The sequence below is a fragment of the Maniola jurtina genome, chromosome 18, assembly GCF_905333055.1.
Source record: "Maniola jurtina chromosome 18, ilManJurt1.1, whole genome shotgun sequence".
Taxonomy (NCBI): domain Eukaryota; kingdom Metazoa; phylum Arthropoda; class Insecta; order Lepidoptera; family Nymphalidae; genus Maniola; species Maniola jurtina.
The window spans coordinates 10,304,839-10,329,460 of NC_060046.1; the positions used below are offsets into that span (position 1 = coordinate 10,304,839).

Sequence of the window (24,622 nt, forward strand, 5' to 3'; positions counted from 1 at the left end):
AATAGGATCTGTCGCGTCGTCTTTGCAATTTATTTCAGTTTACTAAAGGTTGCTAAAGTGTCAATAATTTTGATGCCTTTTCACCAGGGTTCTTTCAGCAGTGGGGATTTGTCATTTTATTGTGGTTATCTGCGCGGATTGAAACAAGAGTTAAATGAGGGGGGAATGACGGAACCCTTGTACTTTTGTAGGCCATTAACAACACCTGCGCCCTCCATTCTTCTTAGAATAAGTACGAGTTCAGAAGTTATTGTTCTTATTTACAAAACATTACCTAAACTTAGATCGGTCTCAAATTGTTTTTTATCACACTATCACACTAATATTATAAAGGAGAAAGTTTGTATGTGTGTGTGTGTGTGTGTGTGTGTGTATGTGTGTGTATGTTTGTTACTCCTTCACGCAAAAACTACTGGACGGATTGGTCTGAAAAGAATGGAGATAGATTATACCCTGGATTAGCACATAGGCTACTTTTTATCCCGGAAAATCAAAGAGTTCCCACGGGAATTTAAAAAACCTACATCCATGCGAACGAAGTCGCGGGCATAAGCTAGTTTAGAATAATTTTATGCATGTTTTATAAATCACTAATGTATACATAGGTACCTATTTCGAGTTTGTAGCCTATTCCCAAAAAAAACAATTTACCCTTTGGATTTCAGTCCTTGTAACCTACTTGTTATCATTGACCTAGGTACTTGCCTACTAACTAACGGTAAAAAATAATATTAAATCTACAGATACCTACCTAATCTGCCGATATGTTACGTAGCAACGTTGGTATTTTTGATTGAAAATTTTGACAATTAACAATGTTTCTACTTGCTAAGTATCAATAGATTACACAGATGACTAATTAATTTTATAATTTTCAAGCGTAATTCGTCGATCATGAACGAAAAATTATTATATCACTAGCCGATGCCCGCGACTTCGCCCGCGTGAATTTAGGTTTTTTGAAATCCCGTGGGAACTCTTTGATTTTCCGGGATAAAAAGTAGCCTATGTGCTAATCCAGGATATTATCTATCTCCGTTCTGAATTTCAGCCAAATCCGTCCAGTGGTTTTTGCGTGAAGGAGTAACAAACATACACACACACACACACACACACACACACACACACACACACACACACACACACACACACACATACAAACTTTCGCCTTTATAATATTAGTGTGATTAGAATTAGAATACTGACTCTAAGTAACATTTCAGGAAGTGGATAGCATTTGGGTAGCATTTATCCGACTGCACAACAAAGGGGTTAGGGGTGCGAGTAATCGAGTGTGAATATCTGTCGGTCGCCTTATAAAAAAACATCAAATAACACTTTATTTGGAGAAAGGGGGACGATGACGACTTGTAATTTCGCTTTGCTTGTGTTTATGGATTTGATAAATATTTTTTAAATTTGAATTTGTGTTTTACTTTTACACCTGAGTTGCAGTCGTTAATCTTTTTTAGCGGCTAGCTATACCTAGTAAGGGACAGGTCCAGATGGCAATCAGGGTATGAGGCGAGGGGACGCCCCGCACATCTGCACGTCACCCGCGCTATCCCGCACCGGGTTAGCGCGCTGGCTGTGCGGGTGTGTGAGGCGTCCCCATCCCGATCGCCATCTCGACCTGTCGCAATTGAAAAGAGCAACCGCCGAGTTTCTTGCTGGTTCTTCTCGGTAGGAACGGCATTCCGAACCGGTGGTAAATTATTTGACGATTGAAAAGCACTTGTAAAAGTTTATTTGAATAAAAATCTATTCTATTCTATTCGTGTACTAGGTATATAGCTAACACAGTTAGGCACTTACTAACAACTTACTAGTAACTGGTTTTAATGCCAGGTTCGTCAGAATATCTAAGCATCCAGGTGGTGAAAATCTGAAAATGAAAGTTTTGTTACGTCTAGCAAATTCTACAGAGAAGAATCGGCAGGAAACTTTGCAGTTAGGTACTGTTTTCAAAAGGCAACATGTTTACATAGCTGTAGCCTGTAATATCAATGTCACAAATCATTTTGTTACCTAGTACTTACATAGGTAGGTAGGTAGGTAGGTATATATTATGGGAGGAAAGCTTCTAGTAGGTATGTACCTAACTTTGTCAATAAGAAAGTAACATATTTTGTCCATTAAACAAGATTATTATCTATGGTTTTTTAAGTAAAGTGGTGCGAGGGTTAAATTACAGGGGTGCCACCATTACCAATTTTCCCACTTCCAACTAGCAATGACTGTCTAGTTCTTTGAGTTTTCACTCAATAGCTTCACTTTACAACCACTTGCTAATAAAGTGAAGTGCACTAACCCCGTTTTCCACTAAACCACGGAATAAGAGGGCGACGAATAAAGGTGATCGTATACATACACCGAGAAATTACGCAAGGGCCGTAAGAGCCGTTAGGTGCAACGCACACCGGCAAAGTGTCCGGTTATAGGCAAAATCATCGTCAACTACTATAGACGTCGACTGCAGGACATAGGTCTCTATTAGGGATTTCCACACGCCATGGCTTCCTGGGACTCGTTTGATGTCGTCTGCCCACTATAAGATCTTGTCTGTAATGACCGTTGTAGCTTATTTGCTTAAAATGTACATAAACACTCGTCTCCCGAATAGAAGACCAACGTAGGTATCAATCACCCTTGATGTTGTTTAACTTGCGCAGTCCATTGATAGGTATATGGCGATGTCACAGTTATGCTACTAATTGTCCTTTTCAGTGCCTACTGGAAAACATGTTTTTGTACGGGTTTTGAGCCTCTACCGGGTGTTGCGGCTTTTGCGGCCGTGTGTGCCCTCCTTTAGGGGAAGCCCTCACGTAGGGCGAGGAATTAAGCGATACATTCATCCGTGGACAATAGCAGGTGTACTCGCGAATCTGCATACTGACTTTAAGTAATTGGCCTCGGAATAGGGTTGCCACACTTTTGTGAACTAAAAATGTATTTAAGCACGTGGAAACTTTTCTATAGATAAGTTTTCGTAGTTCAATCGCTAATTTAACCTTAATTTACGGATAAATTCGTAGTTGTGACAGTTTTCTAATACAAAAACTGTCATACCGGTTATTCCCAAGTTACATAATAATTTGGCGACTACCTGATGCTCGCAACATCGTCCGCGTGGATTTAGGTTTTAAAAGTCCTGTGGGAACTCTTTGTTTTTCGGGATAAAACGTAGCCTAAACCGTTTTCCAGGTCTTTAACTATATCTATACAAAAAATCACGCCGATCCGTTGCTCAGTTGCGACGTGGCAAACAACAAATTCACAAACCAATAAACCAACAAACACTTTCACGTTTACATAGTTAGGTACTTTAGTGATGGGTAGTGATAGAAAATCGGTCTTTAAATAACTAAATAATGTTCAAAATTATTAAAAAAAAAATATGAATGAACATCCTACCTACTTTATTTAATTTGATTTGCAGAGGTCAAGAGGTGGTGAAGAATTCGACGTAATATTTTGTTTGCCATCTCTTAATATGGTAAAGGGATTTTTGCAACGAATTAAAAACAAGTCTGATGAAAATTCTATTATAAAATATAAATGAAAAGGATTGGACCTGATTCTTGGATTGGAGGACCTGGACCTATATAACATATATTGTGTGTTTACCTCATATTAATTTCCTTCTACTTTTTGTGACAGCCCTACTGGGGGGAGTGGTAGGTCGTCTACAATGGGACTCCCATCACAATGAGTGGCGCCTTCATTATTTACAAATGAGCGCATAAATCTACCGCGAACGATCCAGAGTCATACTAATTGCGAGTATACGCGTTCCTCTCACTCCTACCCGTCACTCCGTATGTGCGATAAGGGCAACATTATGAGATTAGAAGATAATCGGCAAGAGACAGTTATGTCAATTGTCTTGATGCAGGATATCATGGTGTTAGAGATAGCACGATTAGCATTCAAAATTAGGATACTATCGTGAGAAACTGTGTGTTGCAGTCCAAGTAAATGATTAGACGTTACTCATAAAGTCCAATAGTTCTCCGCAAATATATTTTCATGTTAAATATTACATAATATAACTTTTTTGACGATCTTTTCGTGAGAGTCTTTTTCTTAGCTGTCTGATATTATTTGACATAAAAATCAATACTTCCGTTATCTACTAATATTATAATTGTGAAAGTGTGTGTCGATCTGTTATTCTATCTTTTACCTTTTCATCGCTCAGCGGTTGAACTGGTCTTGATGTTTGACATCAAAGATTATATTTTGACTAAGTATATTTGTTTGGCACGGAGGTCAATAATAATTATATCTTTGACAAAGTTAGCTCGCATTCTGGAGATGGACATTGGTTAGGTAGGTACGTACTTCTTCTCCTGGAAAATCAAAGAATTCTCACGGTACTCTTATAAAACATGACCTACGTGGACGAAGTCACGGGCATTCGTCAGTTTATTTATATTTTAAAGTTTAAAAAACACGAAACGTAAATAAAAGTAAGATTCGTCCTAAATAAAATGTAACAATTTAAAAATCCCCGCGTCTAAAGTGCTCAGCCTCACGCCAGTATCGAGTCAACAACGTCTTAAAACGATTACAGGCAGTTGTCAAGGTGTAAGGGAGTGAGGGAACACGCAAATCGCATTAGGTATGTTAAATCTCGGCCCCCGAGGGGCTGGAGCGGTTTTTTCGCGATATTTTTATGCGTATCGCTTACTTTTGTGATTATTGTTCGGGCGCCATTTGCATTACATTTGTGTGTAGTGCTGACGAATGCTTTTGGTATTTGATATCTTTTCATATGGATATAAGTGGAGGAAATTTCTGATCAACGTACCTACAGCTCAAAACTTCTTCGCAGACAGGCGCGTTTGGAACCCTCATAGCTTTAGTTCCAAGCTTACGTAATTCAATTATCAGTTATCACCATTACGTCAAATTACTTGTCTTTAGCAATTGACAAACAAAGAGTACATTGGTACGGACTACGAAACCCAAGAAAGGATTTTGAAAGTCCAGCCGGATTTAAAATATCTAAATCATCATGGAGAAAAGTTTTTAAAAAGATTCTATTTAATGAACTATCACGAAAGTTATACAGACGCAAAAAACATTGATTGAACAAGGTTGGCTTAAAATTTACTATGCTCTAGCCCAGGGGTTCCCAAGCTTTTTTGGTCTACTGCCCACTTTAAGAATAAATTATTTTTTAACGCCCCCCTTTTTAAACATACTTAAAAACCGCTAAGTACTTATAACTGATTATTGAAACGCAAATTTATAGTATTCGGACAGAGAATGTTTTATTGAAAATAAAACAAACATAATCAATTCTTATATAAAAACTAATGTGAAGGTAGAATCTGATGCTGTTCAATAAGTTTGTTGATATCAGGTTCCAATTTACTCAAAAACAGCCGCAAGTCGCCACGTTCGGTAACACGCAAACGATTTCTCTTTTTAGTAAGCAGCGTTGCCACAGCACTAAATCCACGTTCACACAAATATGACGATGGGAATGCTATCAAAAATCGTTGAACAATTGACCACAATCCAGGGTACAATTGCGGGATCGGTTTTTGTAGCCAAAATTCTTGATATCCATTTTTGGACTTGATTTTTATTTCTTCCTTGGTTGTCAATTCTATAAGTTCTTCTTCCGGCTGAGGCTCAGTCGGTGTCTAAGAGTCTTCCTAGCTAGGTAGATGAAATTATAAATCGACCCCAAAGCCCTACACAATGCCCCCTTTTTTTTCTGGGTCTCTTACCGCCCCCCTTTAGGCCTGCAGCGCCCACAAGGGGGCGTTATCGCCCACGTTGGGGAAGACTGCTCTAGCCGAACTATGTCGAAATATTTAAGAAATCAAAGATTTGAAGGGATAAAATAAATAAAGATACCTAAAATAAAATGCAAGTACCAAGAAGTCTGGATCGCGCTACCCAGTTGACATTCCCTTAAGTTGGTTTCCAAGGAGTTGTCAGAAAGCCGCAGCGAATCAACACCGCGTGACAGAAGCCGGATCAATTTACTTTATAGCTACCAATTGTCACTCTTAATCGCTGTTGCCACTTAAACCATCCTTTTACTTATATCTGTTTTTTTTAAAGAAAATGGTACCTACTGAAAGATATTTAATACTAGCCGATGCCCGCGACTTCGCCCGCGTGGATTAAGGTTTTTCGAAATCCCGTGGGAACTCTTTGATTTTCCGGGATAAAAAGTAGCCTATGTGCTAATCCAGGATATTATCTATCTTCATTCCAAATTTCAGCCAAATCCGTCCAGTAGTTTTTGCGTGAAGGAGTAACAAACACACACACACACACACACACACACACACACACACACACACACACACACACATACAAACTTTCGCCTTTATAATATTAGTGTGATGCATCTGGATTTATAGAGCAACAAGAGGCACAGATTTCACAAACAGGGTGGAGGGGCGCCTAGGCACGGCTTCATTTTTTAGGGTACCTTACCCGAAAGGTACCGATGGGACCCTTTACTAAGCCTCCACCGTCCATCCGTCCGTCCGTTCGTCTGTCCATCTATCTGTCAGCGGGCTGTATCCATCGATGTATATGGATTAGCCTTTCCCATACAATTCCGTCAGCAAAAATACGCTTGAATCTTACGTCATCGTCATTGACAAAGTCAAGAGACTTTTGCAAATTCTCTTGACTCTTTGAGCGCGTTTTTTATCTTCGAAGGGCCCATCCATATACATCGATGGCTGTATCCCATTGAAATAAACGTCTATTAATTATTTTAAGAGAAAGTAAAAGTTTTGCGACTTTAAAATAGTCAAAAATGAGTCAATTTTATATCGTAGTGAGATGATTTGAAACTGAATCCAAACATCAAATGCATATCAACTAAGATGACCGCTGTTAATTATTATAGTGTCGACATATTACTGCCCGCGGACGGTGTTATGCCGAGGGAATTTCATTAGCTGCCCGTTGTAACAGGGCAGGCCTGCAGCGGAATGCCGGGGCATTGTGCATTGAGTTATAGCTCTGAGAGGCTGCTATTGAAGCCATAGATGCTGCAGCTATCATCCAAATTCAGGATATCTTCAATATTTCCATAAGTGAGGAAATTTCATTAGCTGCCCGTTGTAACAGGGCAGGCCTGCATCAGAATGCCGGGGCACTGTGCATTGAGTTATAGCTCTGAGAGGCTGCTATTGAAGCCATAGATGCTGCAGCTATCATCCAAAGTCAGGATATCTTCAATATTTCCATAAGTGAGGTTTCATTAGCTGCCCGTTGTAACAGGGCAGGCCTGCATCAGAATGCCGGGACATTGTACATTGAGTTATAGCTCTGAGAGGCTGCTATTGAAGCCATAGATGCTGCAGCTATCATCCAAAGTCAGGATATCTTCAATATTTCCATAAGTGAGGAAATTTCATTAGCTGCCCGCTGTAACAGGGCAGGCCTGCGTCAGAATGCCGGGGCACTGTGCATTGAGTTATAGCTCTGAGAGGCTGCTATTGAAGGCATAGATGCTGCAGCGATATTAAGAATTTAGGATTCCTAAAATGTTTCCGCTACCTAGCTGCCGGTAATGGCAGGCCTGGATAAGAATGTCGAGGCATTGCATTGAGTTTTGCTTACAGAGGCTGTATTGTAGTCATATTATGTTGCAGCTGTCATGCGAACTCACGAACGAAGAAAACTTAGGTAGGTATATCAGTTATTATAAAGAATGACGATTAAATATTCGATTAACTGCAACATGGCGGTCGGCAGAGGGTCAAATCGGCCGCGATTGGTCCTTCTAATTGTTTGAAATATGCGACCAGTTGCAAAGAATAGTTCAATGGTGTGAGCTCTCGGCTTTGGCACAGTTTTGGCATATAACTTGATAATAATGTGCTAGGTTCTCAGGTTTTTCCGCATACGACTCGAATAAAAGAACAAGAATTCAACTCTTATGTATAACGGTTGATAGTACAATATCTATTATATTTGTGATAATAACCGGGATCGACGAATTAAAAAGGAATGAAATGGTCAAATTCGGACACCCATCCAATTACCGACCAGAGTCTCTTTCTACCTATAAATATGCGGCATTATTATTGTAGGTAGTTACCTATACGCTAAGTCGCTTAGTCGATTTTTTTGTCAATTAATCTTATTTTTTTTAATGTTATATCTACTGAATTATCCTCATATAATGAAACTTCTTACACGTTTAAAATAAAGCTATAAAATTACGAACACAGAGAGCATGCGTTATTTTTGTACGAAAAGCGAACTTGAAATCTTTATCTCGACTCATAAATATCCGACAAATCTTTTAAGTATGACGAACGAATTAGTAAACGCTATTACATATATCATTTGAGATAAAAAAAGTTCTTTGATGTAGCTATATTTAGAAAATGTATTGAATTCTGTGTAGGTAGGTACCTACTGTACTGAAATTAATTCCATAACAGGTCCAGAAACTTTCGGAAACCAAAGAAGCTGTAATTTTTCTTTCTTGATCGGTAGGATCTTGGAGTTCACCGCATTATTAGCGCAAGAAAACCCCTACCCTTATATTGGAAGAAGCTACGACCCTCAGTGTGATGCAAAAAGAGGTAATAAATCTGGCCAAATACGGATTAGCAGACTTATCATACCTTACATTTTGGAGAACTTTCAGACCCATAGGTTTCTTCACGATGTTTTCCTTTCACCATTGAATCAAGCGATATTTAATTGCTTAAAACGCTCGTAACGCTCTCGCTCCTAACACTCAATTTCAAAAAGTTAAAGGTGCGTCCAAGATCGAAGCCCGGACCCCCTAAATAGGAAGCTGACCTTTGAAACATTAGGCTACCACCACTTATTTCAAAATGGCGCCACAGCCAGAGTGAACTAGAGTGAGGAAACTCTCAGTTTCATCCTGAATCGACGTCTGTCAAATATTAGGCTCAGGGTGACGTAAAATCAAAAACCTAGCTCAGAATAAATAGGAGTGGCGCTCCCAACAATGTTTTATAGCCTACCTAGCCTACTTACATACATATTTTGACACCTGCTAGTATAGGTGAAGTCTCTACGTTTTATCAAAAGTTTCATAACCCACAACTTTATCACACAAATTAAATTTGCGACACCTGGCGGAACTGACTGACCCAAAACTCCCAAACCAGTGCACAAATTAAAAGAACAATACAACCGGAAGTAGTCACCGTTCCCTCACGTCCGGTTACCGATTGGTTGAACCTTTGACCCCACCCCACCTGTGTACATACCATATTATGTACTACTACCCTTATGTATGGAGTGATATATTTTTTACCCTTCGCCAGACTTATTAAGGCAGTATCGATTAACTGTCGCGGGGAAAAAGAGTTGGAAAATACGAAATTGTACCTTTACCCCTCTTGGGAACGCCTTATTCCACTTACCTTTCGCATGTTACACCTTAATAGGTAGTTCCTCTCTAACTAGGTAAGTCAGATTTAGGTACCTTATATTCTTTCTTTCTTTTATGTCCCCTAGCCCGTGAAATAAAGCTTAAAATCTTACCATGTCAATTTTCTGTTTAGTCTTTTTGATTGTGAACTGTTGAATTTATAACATAATCATGTAATAATTACTTAGTTATGTAAATTTAAAACTAAAGCTAAGAGAGTTCCAAATTCATCCTGGTTTGAGTAAAAGCACTCATCAAACTCAACCGGGTATTTATTTTCTCATCACCCTTCCACAATATAACCTAAACGTATTAGAACTATCAAAGCTGGTTAAAGCAACTCATTCCTAAGTAATGTAACGCCTTGAGTAGAGACCGCGTATAAGCAAGTGTAGTGTAGGACACCCTCCTGCACCATAGACTGAAGATAGAAAGAGACTGGCGGGAAGTGGCTGGATGAGGAAGGCCGAGGACCGGGTGTGGTAGCGCTCTTTAGGGAAGACCTATGTCCAACCGTGGATGTCCACAGGCTAATAATGATGATAATGAAAGTTGATGTACTTAGAATGCGAAACGATTTGCGCATATTCTTGTGTTTGAGTATCCGAGTTCAGGATCTTTTTAAAGCCTATGATTTCATCGCAAGTAAACAAATTAGTTAAGGTCTAACAGTTAATAGGTTTAATGCAAGACACAATAAAGCTCACACGCGAAAGGAAATACGAATTAAAGCGAAGCTCATTAATAGCGTTGCGTGGAACATCTTGCCGGATGTGGCTCGTTGTTGTCTTTGTTGTGTTAAATCTTTGTTGACTTACTTTTATATTAAATAGCTAGTCTTCAAGAGCTGTGTATAGGGACGTCCTTTTTTTTTATACACAGGAAATGCCTAACGCATACCCTTCCGTCAGGGGAAACGGAGAGGTTATGTGGGGCTTGCACCCACTAAAACCTGTGTTTGTTCCTCAACGGACTGGCGCGGGTATCACTAAGGTAGTATTCACCGCACTCCCGCCAGGTCTTGACCCGCCGCCAAGCGGATGGGTCCCATCGCTAGGCTGGCTGCTACCAGCTCCGTCTCAGAAGCTCACCCGGAACACGGCGCGCTACCTCCTGACCTGGTTATGTATCGGTTGACGAACGAGCAGTGGTTCAGTGGTGAGTGCTGTGGCCTTATAAGTGGGAAGTCCCAGGTTTAATACCCAGCAGAGACTTAGATTTTATAATTTCTAAATAGTCTCCAGTCTGTTCTGGTAGGAGGCTAGGGCTGGTTACCACACTACCGGCAAAGCCGAGCAGACAAGCGATTAAGGGTTCCCGTACGATGCGGTTTAGGCATTTACGAGTAGGTCATAATAAAAAATAAGCATCCAGTTATTTCAAGCAGAATAAGCAATGCATTTAAGTATACTTGTATGTATTACCACTCCTTACAGATTGCTCGTTTCCATTTAAAACTGCAAAAAATCAACTAATCGATACTGGAACAACTTAATATAACGAAAAGGCTACCACTAACCTGCACTATAACACATTATCAAAAGAGAGGGAGAGAAGCTTGAGAAGACAGTGATGGTATTGTGGAAGGAAAGGGAACTTGAGAACGTAGCAAAATGCGTTGGTCCAATCAAGTTTACTCTTGCCAAATACCCAGGATATCGAGTCTACTCATGTTGAAACTAAGGAAGATGCAAGCTTCACTGAGCGCAATAATTAAGTCTATTACGATATTCCGTATACGTCGTACACATAGAGAAAGAGAAGAGAAAGAAATTTCAAGAGGGCCAAACGTGTAGTTGCCTACATTACATGGAAGTTTTATTGCATTAAATACGAGTAGCTACGCTACTATTTTTGCTTTACGTGGTACTTACTATCAATGACACCAATACACTAATTTCCGTCTGGCATAAATAATAGTAACTACAGGATGCCCACGACTTCGTCCGCGTGGATTTAGATTTTTAAAGATCCCGTGGGAACTGTTTGATTTTCCGGGATAAAAAGCCTATGTCCGTCCCCAAGATATAAGCTAACCCTGTACCAAATTTCGTCAGAATCGGTTAAACTGTTGGACCGTGAAAAGGTAGCAGACAGACAGACAGACACACTTTCGCATGTATAATATTAGTATGGATTAGAAATGTAGTAGGTATTTAAGTAATAATATTCCATTGACATCAAAATGATCCAGATACATAATCGTTTCAAGAAGCACACATAACTAATACTTAATCCTTTACAAACATCTTCGCACTATTTGCCGAACCGATGTCAACTAACCAAATAATCATCAGGATCCCAAACATCCATTTTACGAAGACCTATCACATTTTAAATTCCCGAAGTTTACATTCGAAATCGGGCAAGATAAGGGGTTCCAGTAATTTGGTGGTAACAAATAGGGGAAGTAAAACAAATTAATCAGAGGTCCAATTTCGTGGAACAATGGAGGGGAGGAGGTAGTCGGCAGGAATGACTGGATTTTGTTATTGCTCTGAGGTCGTGTGGTGACAAATAGTTAATGATTTGTAACTGTAGAGTGTTACCGTGTAATATTCCTGATTAGGTCCTGAGTGACTTGTCAAACACATTTAGGGGAGTACCCAACAGCGGTATAGGTAACGTTTGTAGCCTTAATTTTTTTATTAGGTATACCTAAAACTTCTTATCATCACCTTCTTATGGAACTCTTCATTGTCACTTCATTAGGTAGGTAGGACTAGGAACGTAAATCGCCGAGATTTATAGATTTTTACACGATTATAAGCAAAAGTGCAGGAACCCTGACAAAATGGAAAGTTCATTTATGAGGTAATATTTTATATAAATAATAATAATATTTTGTCTGGAACATAGATTACTCTTTATTTATATTTATTAAAAAGATACGCTGGAACACATTACTTACGACGATAGCTGTAAAGTTTCGAGGATTTGGCCGACATTTCCCAAAATTGCGGGATTTTCCTAAACTATGATTCCCTCTTTCAGTAGTAGGTAGCCTAGACTACAAGACATCAAGACAACCTTAATTTCAAAAAGTTCAATAACATCAGCGACAAGGGAAGAGTTTTTAAAGATTGAACGAATGAAGAAAAGTGGAAGATTAAAGAACTTCAACGCCATTTTTCATGATAACTACCTGGCGAAGTCAGGGCTGCCAGAACTAAGAAATAAGAATAAGTACCCACTTAGATAATTTTGTTTAAGTATATGCTTTAATTTCTGAAATGAAAACTGTGTTTGTAGACGAACGTTCAGTAAATTAGTACAAAGCAGTGTTTTTCGTTGGACAGTGTCATATTGGAACAGTGACAGCATTGAGTGATTTAAATGTTGTTCCTAAGTACATTTATGAAAACACTATTTCGTAGTAGATAACAGCCATAAAAGCTGTTAAATTGTTAAGAACATGGTCCATAACCTATGCATAATCTTCATTGCATTGTCGCTTTTTAACTGTGTTGCCATATGTGTGATGTTTTTGCTGTTTGTGTGTACTAACACTTCGATTTTGGGCGGACAAAAAACATTACTATGTAAATATCGTACGCTTTGGCAAGTAGGTGCCCAATATATTTAAAAAAAATGAAGATTAGTTTTCAACAAATGATATAAGTACCTATTAGACAACCCTATCGTTGTCTACAATATTAAGACAACGTCCCAAAGGGCCTTGTTACCCATCCTTTAATTACTAGCACTAGGTGTGTTCGTAAATAGACGATGGGAGTTATTTGCTCACATGTACAACCTTGTCGCATTAAGCTAAATCATTGGTGTCCTGAGTCCTTGCCACTTCCTCCCCTAATGATATAAGGAGACAAAGATACACAGTTCCACTAATGTAGAGAGGTGAACTGCGCGTCCTAGTCAGTCCTATTGGGGCTAGGATGTGGCGCGGGCACATGTCTCCTTTATAGACGTACCTACCTATTTCGTTGATCATCGAAATAACGAAAATTTTGCGGGCAGCAACTTACTCTTGCTTAATAACTTGATGGCCAGTGTAATTTTTTTTGAAAGCTTCATAAAATAAGATTTTTGTTTGTAATATCCTGTCTAGTGCGTAGTACATATATACGTGTAGAGGTCGTTGGACGTTTTAATGTCGTATCCAATCTAGCATATTGGGCATCATGATTAGTTGCAGTCTACAGGGAATGATGCATGTATTCAGTCTTTGTATACATGGCTAAGTTTTCTGTTGAAACTAGGTAGCATGGTTTTCCAGTGAGCGCTTTTTGACACATTAGCGTTTTTATGAATGTTATTTGATGGTATATTATAGAATATGTCACATAGCGTCACAATATAATGTGACGCTATGTAATATCAGGTATAATATCAGGCCTGACCTCGCTGCAAAACTTTTCTGTTTTCTCCTTTGCATATCTTGGGCTCAGCTTATCAACGTCCTCCCCCAATGGTAGGAAAGCACTTAGATAAGGTTACAGATGCATATCGGAATCTTGAGTTTCCCAAGATTTCCCGCAAACAAGGGCGCGCCGCGCCGGTGTAAATTACGGGCTTGCACAAGTCGGCGACGTTTTTGGGGTTGTTTTTGGCAATTCGCTGTCAACGGGTTAATTTAAGGAGTTCTTTTGACTTGTTCGCATTTATCTTTTTGACTTCTAGGTTGATTCATGAGTTTACTAAAATTTTTTTGGAAAGGAAATAAAATTTTGCAAAACTCTAGAATTTGGATATAAGTATTTTTTGTATCTACTTTACTGCTGAGTTTACTTTCCAGGCTTTTTCAAGCGTTCATGTAGATAAGTTTTTAAACATACCTACTCTCTAATATCTTACTATATTACTATTTAACCCGCATTTAAGCAAATAAAATGTTTTGATTTTGATTACATACTTACAAGTTACAACGCACGTATTTAACATGTCTGTTTAAGTTTGAAACCTTGTTTGAGTATTTCTGGTTAAACCGGTAGTATAATTCCTATATTTGGGACTCCAACAAATAAATTACCGCAGAATTAATAAAACACTCTCCACTCAATATCGGAGCCAGTCCTAATCCACACAAAATGAAATAAGCCGTGCACAGCTGGGCGGAGTCAGGGTCACTGCTGATTTATTTGGACGCAAAGACCCGGGATTATTCGGATACTCTTACTTGCAGGTTCTGAATTAGGGCAATATAATTTTCTGGCCTATCCATACTAATATTAAAAATGTGGAAGTACCTCTGTCTGTGTTATCTTTTAATGGCTCATCCGTTTAACTGATTTTCAGATTGGGTACAATCTCGAAGACGGACATAGACTAGTTTTTATCCCGCGAAATAAAAAAGTTTCCACGGAATTATAAGAATAAAATTCTCTTGAATGAAATCGCGGGCATCATCTAAGTAGTATGAAATAGGTAAATATTTTTGTTTTTTTTTAATTAAAATCGTAATGGCATAAAGCTACTTATACATTCTGTAAAAATTTCAACTCTCTACCTATTACGGTTCACAAGATACAGTCCGCTGACAGACAGACGGACGAACAGCGAAGGCTTTAGTTGGTACCCACCGAATACCGATACCTATATAAACCGCAAGGCAACACTCCGTCACTTATCATTTTCTTGCGCCTCTTAACATCACCAGATGTCCATAATGACTTCAACAAAGCGGCCGCTGACAATAAATTAGCCAACATTGCGGACGCTTTGACCAAATCCCGTGTCAATCGGGGATTATCCGGGACAATTGCGCGTAATCCCGCATCCCAGTATTTATGGTGCCCTGGTCATCCCACCCTATAAGTTAGCTGTGATTAAATTGTTTGCAATAATTAAATCGTATCTACGACTATCTATTTATTTATCAGTTTTCTTGGTATTTGTTTTTATTTAAAAAAATTGCACATTTCCATATTAGCAAACTAGAGGATGCCCGCGACTTCGTACGCGTGGATTTAGGTTTTTAAAGATCCCGTGGGAACTGTTTGATTTTCCGGGATATAATGCCTATGTCAATTACAGGGACGCTATCTCGGTACCAAATTTCATACAAATATAATTACGGGGAAGCTATCTCGGTACCAAATTTCATACAAATCGGTTAAGCGGATGGGTATTTAGGAATCCCGTGGGAACTCTTTGATTTTCCGGGATAAAAAGTAGCCCATGTCCGTCCCCGTGATATAAGCTAACTCTGTATCAAATTTCGTCAGAATTAGTTAAACTGTTGGGCCGTGAAAAGGTAGCGGACAGACAGACAGACAGACAGACGGACAGACAGACACACTTTCGCATTTAGAATATTATAGTATAGTATGGATATTAATATTTTATGTCAATTTTAATGGAACCGATTATATTATTATGGGATTATTTAAACTGCCATACCTTTTCTAAGTAAACTCGCTTCCTGCTGCTATACCTCCCTCAAGTTAAGTCTATCTCAATAATTCATCGTCACTTACCACCAGGTGAGATCGCTGTCAAGGGCTAGCTTGTCATGGAAAAAAAAATTGAGGCTTCAATCCACAAAGTCCGAGATCCCAATTAGCTAAGTGAACTCTAATGATAGATTAGCGGTCTCCTCAACCACCTGAGCGGGCGCGGGCGAAATATGCAATAATTCACCCGGTGGTACACAACTCACCCGGCCGGATCGCGCACAATAAATTCGTCATGGTGATTAGTAAGCTATGGTCTATGGTAGGGTTACTGTGGAGTGTGCTTGAATAAAACCATTGATAAAATCCCTACATATCTGATTATATAAAAGGAAAAGATGACTGACTGACTGACGTATCAACGCACAGCTGAAACTATTGGACAGAACAGACTGAAATTTGACATTCAGATAGTTATTATGACGTAGTATTACGATTCTGTCCGTTTAACCCATTTTGACGAAGTTTTGTACAGAGGTAGCTTGCATCCCAGGAAAGGACAGAGGACAAAATCCTGTAAAATCAAAGAGTTCCTTCCAACGGGATTTTTGAAACGGGAATTTTACTACTGAATACTGAGTCATTTTAAAAACTTATTTAGGCATATTAAAAAAAATATACTTACAATCAATTGTTCTATATTCATTAATATATTTACATATCAAAGTACAATATTCATTAATAAATCACTGAACTACTGTAAACTTACACGTAACAAATTCACGATTCTCAAGAAGTTGAATTTATAGAGTCAAGTTTAATTTCTTATCCACGATCGTGGTTTGTTTAATGGCACTATCATCTAATGCTTTACCCCTTATAATATACTCTCTGGTATGTATTATTTTCTTATTAAATTTTGAATTATTATTAATTACAGTACTTGACTCGGTAGTTTTTCTTACAGAGTTGTTAGGATCTTTGCCTGATGCAACGGCTTTTGGTATCTTACTTGGTTTTGTTGTGGTTCCTTTAAAGCTAGTAATTCCCACTTTTATTGAATTCTGCGGCCTTTCTATCAGTATTCTTAGCGTGGGCTGATCGGAAGTTCTAAGTTCACATTCTTTCTTACTATTGACTCTAATTTTATTGGTCTCTACCATGGTTCCTTTCTGCTTTTCGGATATTGTATCTGTCTGCGAAAATATAACAGTTTTACTTGGAGTTTTCTTTTCTTTCAGTTTTCCACGTTTTGCTCTGGGTTCGTTTTGGGTGACTTTACATTTTTCTTCATTTTGAATATCCTTTATGCAAGCTACATTAAGACAATCCTTGGTTATCTTTTGATAATTCTGGATAGGGTCACATTTAATATTTGATTTGTTTTTATCTAGTAATCCTATATTTTCTTGAGAGTATGTAATTTCTTTGATAGTCTTTTCACTGTTCTGTACAAGTGTGAAGGTTTTGGCCAGTTTTAAGTCGTGTATTTCTTCAACATTTGTTATTACTTCACTTTTGGTCTTTCTCCATTCGTTATTTGTATTAGAATTTACTATCAAATTACTAGTTGTGTTCAAAATTGGAGTATTTGGATCTTCATTGACTAAAGTCATAAGATCATAATGTGAGAAATTACTTTCAAACGATCTGTGCTTGCTGGATTTGGTTAATTGTATAAGCTTGGAATAATTAGAAGGGAATTGAACGTCCACTTCTAAATTCGTTGTTTTTGGTTGGACGAAAAGCTTAAGCCCATGTTTTGGTTGCTTAGGAGTTATGATTTTGTTTTTACGTCTGTGGTTAATATTTAGTTCTTGTCTGTCCATTTTATTAGGATTACCTTTGCTCATACTTTCTATTGATTTATGTAATCTGTGGATTTGATTGTTTTTATTTTTTTCCATTTTCCTCTTTCTTAAACACATTGTATATATTATGGTGGGAATACACCAAACTAGCTCTATGATTAATATTAAAGCTATAATGAGGAACTTTTTCCAAGTAAGTGTCATAGAGTCTCGCAGTAAATGTTCTTTTAAATTATCTATTTGTTCACTGCAAAGTTGTTTTGTTGAATTCATCAGACTGAGGATGCTTCCAAAACCTGCGTACAACTTATCATCATTCAAATGTGGAGCCACCTCATCCGAAAGCCACTTCTGAAATCGCTTATAAAAATCATCTACTTTGGGAGATTCAGTTTTTGTACACTTGTCAGCAACAGTATAATATTTCAATAGTGATGATGAAGAACTTGGCGAAGACAGTGAAATAATTGATTGGTTTACTAGTGGTAGAAACATAGTAGGTGGATCTATGTCCCAATTTATATAAGGCATTGGAATTTTTATACCTGCATCAGTTTTTTCGTAGTACGCTAACTGTTCGCACGGCTTGTCCTTGCTTCTGGTGGAGGAAGAGGGTAGAGAAATTATATTTATTGCAACGGAGTTTAATAAATTTTTATTTGGGCTGCGCCACCCACGCCCGTCCGTTTTTAAACTTCTTTTGATATCTTCATACGCCTCAAAGATTTTGAGAGAGCTGTCTAAAGACACAGTGCCTCCATAATAGGCGTATTTAGTAATGGGTAAAACCCATATTTTGAGGTATCCTCCTAGAGCATCTGATAGCGCTACATCCATCACGTTACGTAAGGATGGATATTTGGTTTCACGTTTGACTGTCTTGTAGGAGTTTTCGAAGTAATTCAGTAAATTGGTTATATACTCTTCATTTATGCTGCCTGTTAACTGTGGGGATGGTATAATGTTCTGCAAGTACTTGCGGGCTTGTAGTAATGCTATACTTGTTTTACTCCAGTGTCGTTTCTTTAAATCTGACGGTGTGAAAAGGACGGTGCCGACATTAGGTGAATCTGAATTTGGTATGTAATGAGCTAGAGTATTAGAAACCATTGTAATAATTATGAATGCATTCATTACATCGATTGGGTGTAAATTGAATACAAAATAAACTTTTATAAAACAGAAATCAACCAAAGTTGAAGGCCATAACAAAATGTCAAACTATGTCATGTGGTCATAGACTCATAGTTGACAACTATTGACAAATGCTTTTAATTTTTTTTCTAGAATTTACAATGGGCACAAAAAACTACTCTGAGATCATATACAGGGTGGTCAAAAAGTCGTGGATCAAACGCAATAGGGAGATAGAGGAGGTCATTTCCAGCAAAAAAAAATTCTATAGCATGGCCATATTTAAATTGCCCTAAAAGTTATGAATATTTTTGAGTTTTTTAACAAAATACCGAATTCTCTTACAATTACACTAATTTAAAAAAAATGTGATAAAAAACAATAAAACAAACGATGTCGTGTCATTACTAGATAATGTATCAGCACTACAAACCTTCTATTGAGGCTCTGGCTACCAAATTACAAGAGCAATTAATTTTTTTCCAAAACTTTTAAAGCGTTACCAAAAATTAAGTGTCACTTTAAAAGCGCACTGTGAAAAAAAATGTACTACGGAAAAATGACCCTGTATTAGAAAAACTTGCTGATTTAATGCCAATTTAAATTAGGTATAATACATTACTTTTCGTTTCGTAATTCTGGTATTATAATCGTTTTTTCATGTCAAGGTGCAAATTTCAGTAGATTAGTTTAATTCAAAATAATTTTGAAGATTATCATGCTGCTAGTTAAACTGCTAGTTTTTTGTACGTTGGAATGCTAGAAACATCACTGTGCTTGTCACACTTAAAATTTGTGAATAGAACAGAAACTCTTCACTACCACCACGTACCAGAACTACCCAGAACGCCCTCTTTTCTAGGAAACAAAAGGATAAAGAAACTATGCCTCTCTTTCACATCCTTCCTTATTTCAACAATGCAAATAGGAAGGATAATTAGTGTGAAAGAGAGGCATAGTTTCTTTATCTTTTTGTTTCCTAGAAAAGATGAACTACTTGCAAGACGGGCGTTCTGGGTAGTTCTGGTACGTGGTGATAGTGAAGAGTTTCTGTTCTTTTCACAAATTTTAAATGTGGCAAGCACAGTGATGTTTCTAGCATTCCAACGTACAAAAAACTAGCAGTTTAACTAGCAGCATGATAATCTTCAAAATTATTTTGAATTAAACTAATCTACTGAAATTTGCACCTTGACATTAAAAAACGATTATAATACCAGAATTACGAAACAAAGAGTAATGTATTATACCTCATTTGAATTGGCATTAAATCAACAAGTTTTTCTAATACAGGGTCATTTTTCTGTAGTACATTTTTTTTTCACAGTGCGCTTTTAAAGTGACACTTAATTTTTGGTAACGCTTTAAAAGTTTTGGAAAAAAATTAATTGCTCTTGTAATTTGGTAGCCAGAGCCTCAATAGAAGGTTTGTAGTGCTGATACATTATCTAGTAATGACACGACATCGTTTGTTTTATTGTTTTTTATCACATTTTTTTTAAATTAGTGTAATTGTAAGAGAATTCGGTATTTTGTTAAAAAACCCAAAAATATTCATAACTTTTAGGGCAATTTAAATATGGCCATGCTGTAGAATTTTTTTTTGCTGGAAATGACCTCCTCTATCTCCCTATTGCGTTTGATCCACGACTTTTTGACCACCCTGTATGTATCTGAGATAGCTGGGTTATCAGGGGGCACGGCAGTGCCCCCGCCAAGACGAGCCAAACGGCGGCCGGGGCGCTACGTACCTTTTTCTCGAAGTGTTTCGCCGTATTTTCGACCCGTCATAACTTCGGTCTGGATGACGCTAGAAAACTGAAATTTTCAGTATAAGGTGTCCTCAGCAAATTTACCAAATATACCAAGTATCAAATATCTAGCTTTTATAGTTACAGATTTATTGATACCTAAAATACGCCGATTTCGTCCCTCACTGATGATCATCAAAACCTCTACTCAAAACCTCTAAGGTACTTCCCGAAGTCCTAGAAGACTGAAATTTGGTATGTAGACTAGAAATTGACTACAAACTACAGGAAAATTAAGAAATTGGAAATGCCCCCCCTCTACGCCTCTTATGGGTGAAGCAAATCTGTAAATTCTGTTGCTAGAATGCTGATATTTTCAGGATAAGATGTCCTTGGCAGATTTATTAAACACATTGAGTATCAATTGTCTAGCTTTTATAGTTTCAGATTTATTGACAGTCAAAACTTCTAGTCTGTAATTCTAGGGTACTTCCCGAAGTCCTAGAAGACTGAAATTTGGTGTGTACACTAGAAATTGCATACAAACTACAGGAAAATTAAGAAATTCAAAATTTTCCCCCTCCACTCCCACGTATGGGGGAAGCAAATTATTTGTAAAGTCTATCGCTAGAATGCTGATATTTTCAGGATAATATGTCCTTGACAGACTTATCAAACGTACCAAGTATCAATTGTCTACCTGTTATGGTTTCAGATTTATTGCGATTCAAAACCCCTCTAGTCAAAAGTTCTAAAGTACTTCCCTAAGTCCTAGAAAACTGAAATTTGGTATGTAGGCTAGGGATTTCATTCAAACAACAGGAAAATAAACTTTTCCCAGTCTGTACATTAAAAAAATGTGTTTCCTGAAGTCCTAAAAGACTGAAATTTGATATATCTGCTTTAAAATTGAGTTGCAAGATTCCACCCAAACAAACAAGTTACATACATTGCAAGTGGAATAAAAGCTTTTAAAAAAAGAGGTAACGATAGAGAGCGGATCATGAAAATGATGTAGGTACCTACAAAAAATAGATCCAAAAAAAAATCTAGGGCACCTGCCAAAAAGAAATGAAATCCCACCAAAAACATTTCATGTAAAATGTTGCCAAGACTCACAAGTTCATAATGCTTTCACTGTTAAAAAGTTATGAGATCTCTAGTAGAGCCAAGCCCCTAGCTGATCTTAGATTTGTGCTGGCCATGGGACCTATCCCAAGTCCAAAGTAATATAGCTCTTAAATGTTCTTGAGTATATCACATGTATAACAATAAAGAACAAATAACTCTACTTACAAGCTCTGATTTTACAAACCCTAAATCTTGGTTAAAAAGTACGGCTTGGCCGTTTAATGTTCGTGAAACTATTACATGACATAACATATTATATTAAGGCCATAAGGAATAGTTTGTTCGACAATTACTAATTTGTATTATACTTCATGATTGTCGCACAAGCTATTCCGGGCTTAAATGTCATATCAGATAAAAGTACCACGAACATTAAACGGCCAAGCCGTCCTTTTTTAACCAAGATTTAGGGTTTGTAAAATCAGAGCTTGTAAGTAGAGTTATTTGTTCTTTATTGTTATACATGTGATATACTCAAGAGCATTTAAGAGCTATATTACTTTGGACTTGGGATAGGTCCCATGGCCAGCACAAATCTAAGATCAGCTAGGGGCTTGGCTCTACTAGAGATCTCATAACTTTTTAACAGTGAAAGCATTATGAACTTGTGAGTCTTGGCAACATTTTACATGAAATGTTTTTGGTGGGATACAATTAACCACATCAGAGTTCACCCAGCTCTTTTATCCCATGTATCGCCTCAGTTATCGCGTCTCTCTGTGCGTCGTATTCCTCATTACTGAGGGTCGTGAGCGTAACTCCTTTTCATTAATTACATAATGGTAGTTTTCTTAGGATAATAATGCAGTGGGTTCCCAGATCTTATCGCATACAGTTCAAATAAGAGGATTACGATTCTTAGATTCCAGATGTAACTGGATAAAGTACCTATGGTAATAACCATAACCGACGGCTAAAGGTGCTCTCCGAGGGACGGAGGAAACGGGAAGGCCAAATTAGGGCATCCAAAAATGGTCACCCATCCAGTCCGTTCCAACGTAGATCCCAGGTAAAAATGAGAGATAAATATTCTGTATCCATACTCACCCACCCTGTTCTCGAATGATAACCACACGTGTCATTTGTCGGCTCGCGCGGGCTTCAGGTGCGGGTGTAAATCAGAGGAGCCCCCGCAAATTGTTTAATTAAACACGGATCTTTGTATGATCGTGACAACATACTCCAAATTGATGTAGACATTATGTTTGAGTAATAACAACGTAACCATGTGAAGAGCAAAGCTTCTTAACTGAATGTTCGAAAGGTTTGGCGCGTTAAGACTTTTAAGGAGTTCAGTGAAGACCTATTGAAGCTTAGTGGCATCGTGATTCGTTAGATATTATAAAGTTTGTATGTATGTGTGTATGTTTTTGTGTTTGTTACTCTGTCATGGAAAAACTACTGGACGGATTTGACTGTTTGGAATGGTGACATTGGTGGTGTGGTGGTGTTGGAATTGGTGGAGTTGGAATTTGGGTCGGTAGGAAAGGCATTCCGAACCAGTGGTAGATGCTTTTAACGATTCAAAAGAACTTGTAAAAGTCTAATTGAATAAAAATATGTATTTTAAATTTGAATTTGACAGATTTTACCATGGATTCACACATAGGCCACTTTTTATCCCGGAATATCAAAGTGTTCCCACGGGATTTTGCGATACCTAAATCCACGCGTACAAAGTAGCGGGCATCAGCTAGTGTTCAATAAATTTTTGACGTCGTTTTTCCACCTAGTGGGGGGACTTTCAATTTTGCTCTTTCCAGTGCGAAGTCGCCATTCGTTCAGCTATGTCAATGTCGGTTACTCTGATCTCCTCATTACTGATTTGATCATGTAGGAAACGCCGAGCTCTGTCGATCTTAGGTGATTCGATCACATTAAATTTTGTTAAAATATATTTATTAAAAATTTTAATAGACACGTTGAAATAATAACCTACATAAATGAAGATTTCCTGTTTCGAAAATAGATCCGCATAATATTCGCAATAATTTCTCATTGTCCAACAAACATCGATCTTTTCGCATATCCAAAAAAAAATACCGATTAAATTCATTAAATACACCTATTTCATTTTAATTAGCAACATCGCCACATTAGAAATTCCATCGTTTAATTTGTGACCGCGTCAAAGATATTTAAGAGTGTAGAGCAGCTCTTCTCATTCTTCATTACGGAGGTAGAGCTAGTCGAGTGATAGTAGACAATACGATGAACCATCAATCATCAAAGAACCGTTATAATTTCATTTGTCCACCTGTCTCTGCTTCACAGTCTTTTTTAAAATAAATATGAAAATTGTGGAGTTGAGTACACTTAAAAAACCTATTACCGCTACACAGAGGCATTTATTTTGATTGAAATAAATTTTATTTATTTATTTATTGTATTTACAATATTCTAAAACTATTTACATTGAATTCTTAGCGCCCTGAAGTCTTGGCGACTTGTCTGGGCGCTGCACATTCCTCTATAAATTAACTGTATGATATACGGGTAAGACTACTCAGTACACTCAATACAAAATTATGTCGGTATAAGATAATATTATATTATGCAAGGAAGGGTACCTACTCGGTTGCACAGCGCACGAACATTAGGTAGGTATTTGTGGCGTTTGGTAATAGATAATTCGTGGTTCGTTCACCGTAAAAATTGTTTGCTTTGTCCGTAATTACCTTCAAAATATTAAAAATATTCAATAGTAAAATATTCAATTCCTGAAAATAAAAAGCGTAAGACGTAAAAGGTTTCCCTTTTTGAGTGATATTTTGTTGAATAGGCATAAATTAGCGACTAGCATGGCCACGGAACCCTACCTTACGCGTTTTCTGATTAATTACTTGACTAGTTTTTATAATTTTATATATGTTTTTACCTACGCTTCAAGGAAACATTGTAATATGGGCCTTTGGAAGTAGTTTCGATAGCTGCAAAGTGTCGGTGCTAGATGGCTTACAGTCGCTTCAGTACTGAGTGAACATACATATCACAAACGTCACTGGCAGTAGGTGAAGCAGTGGCTTTGCGACTCTG

The 24,622-nt window shown here is 37.7% G+C and overlaps 1 protein-coding gene and 1 long non-coding RNA gene across 3 annotated transcripts; one reads left to right on the forward strand and one right to left on the reverse strand.

The window, feature by feature from the left end:
- The first annotated feature begins 8,289 nt into the window (after window positions 1-8,289).
- Window positions 8,290-24,602, forward strand: LOC123874499. Of its 2 annotated transcripts, none has more exons than XR_006797939.1 (3): window positions 8,290-8,300; window positions 22,609-22,619; window positions 24,477-24,602. It is a non-coding gene; the product is annotated as an uncharacterized LOC123874499 (long non-coding RNA). The 2 variants fall into 2 exon arrangements; XR_006797938.1 differs by lacking the exons at window positions 8,290-8,300; window positions 22,609-22,619 and adding exons at window positions 16,475-16,485; window positions 19,925-19,940 and having other exon boundaries at window positions 24,477-24,588.
- Window positions 16,457-18,801, reverse strand: LOC123874487. The gene has a single exon (XM_045919872.1). The coding sequence runs from the start codon at window positions 18,702-18,704 to the stop codon at window positions 16,563-16,565; it is 2,142 nt and encodes a 713-aa protein (XP_045775828.1). The 5' UTR covers window positions 18,705-18,801; the 3' UTR covers window positions 16,457-16,562.
- Window positions 24,603-24,622: the final 20 nt, after the last annotated feature.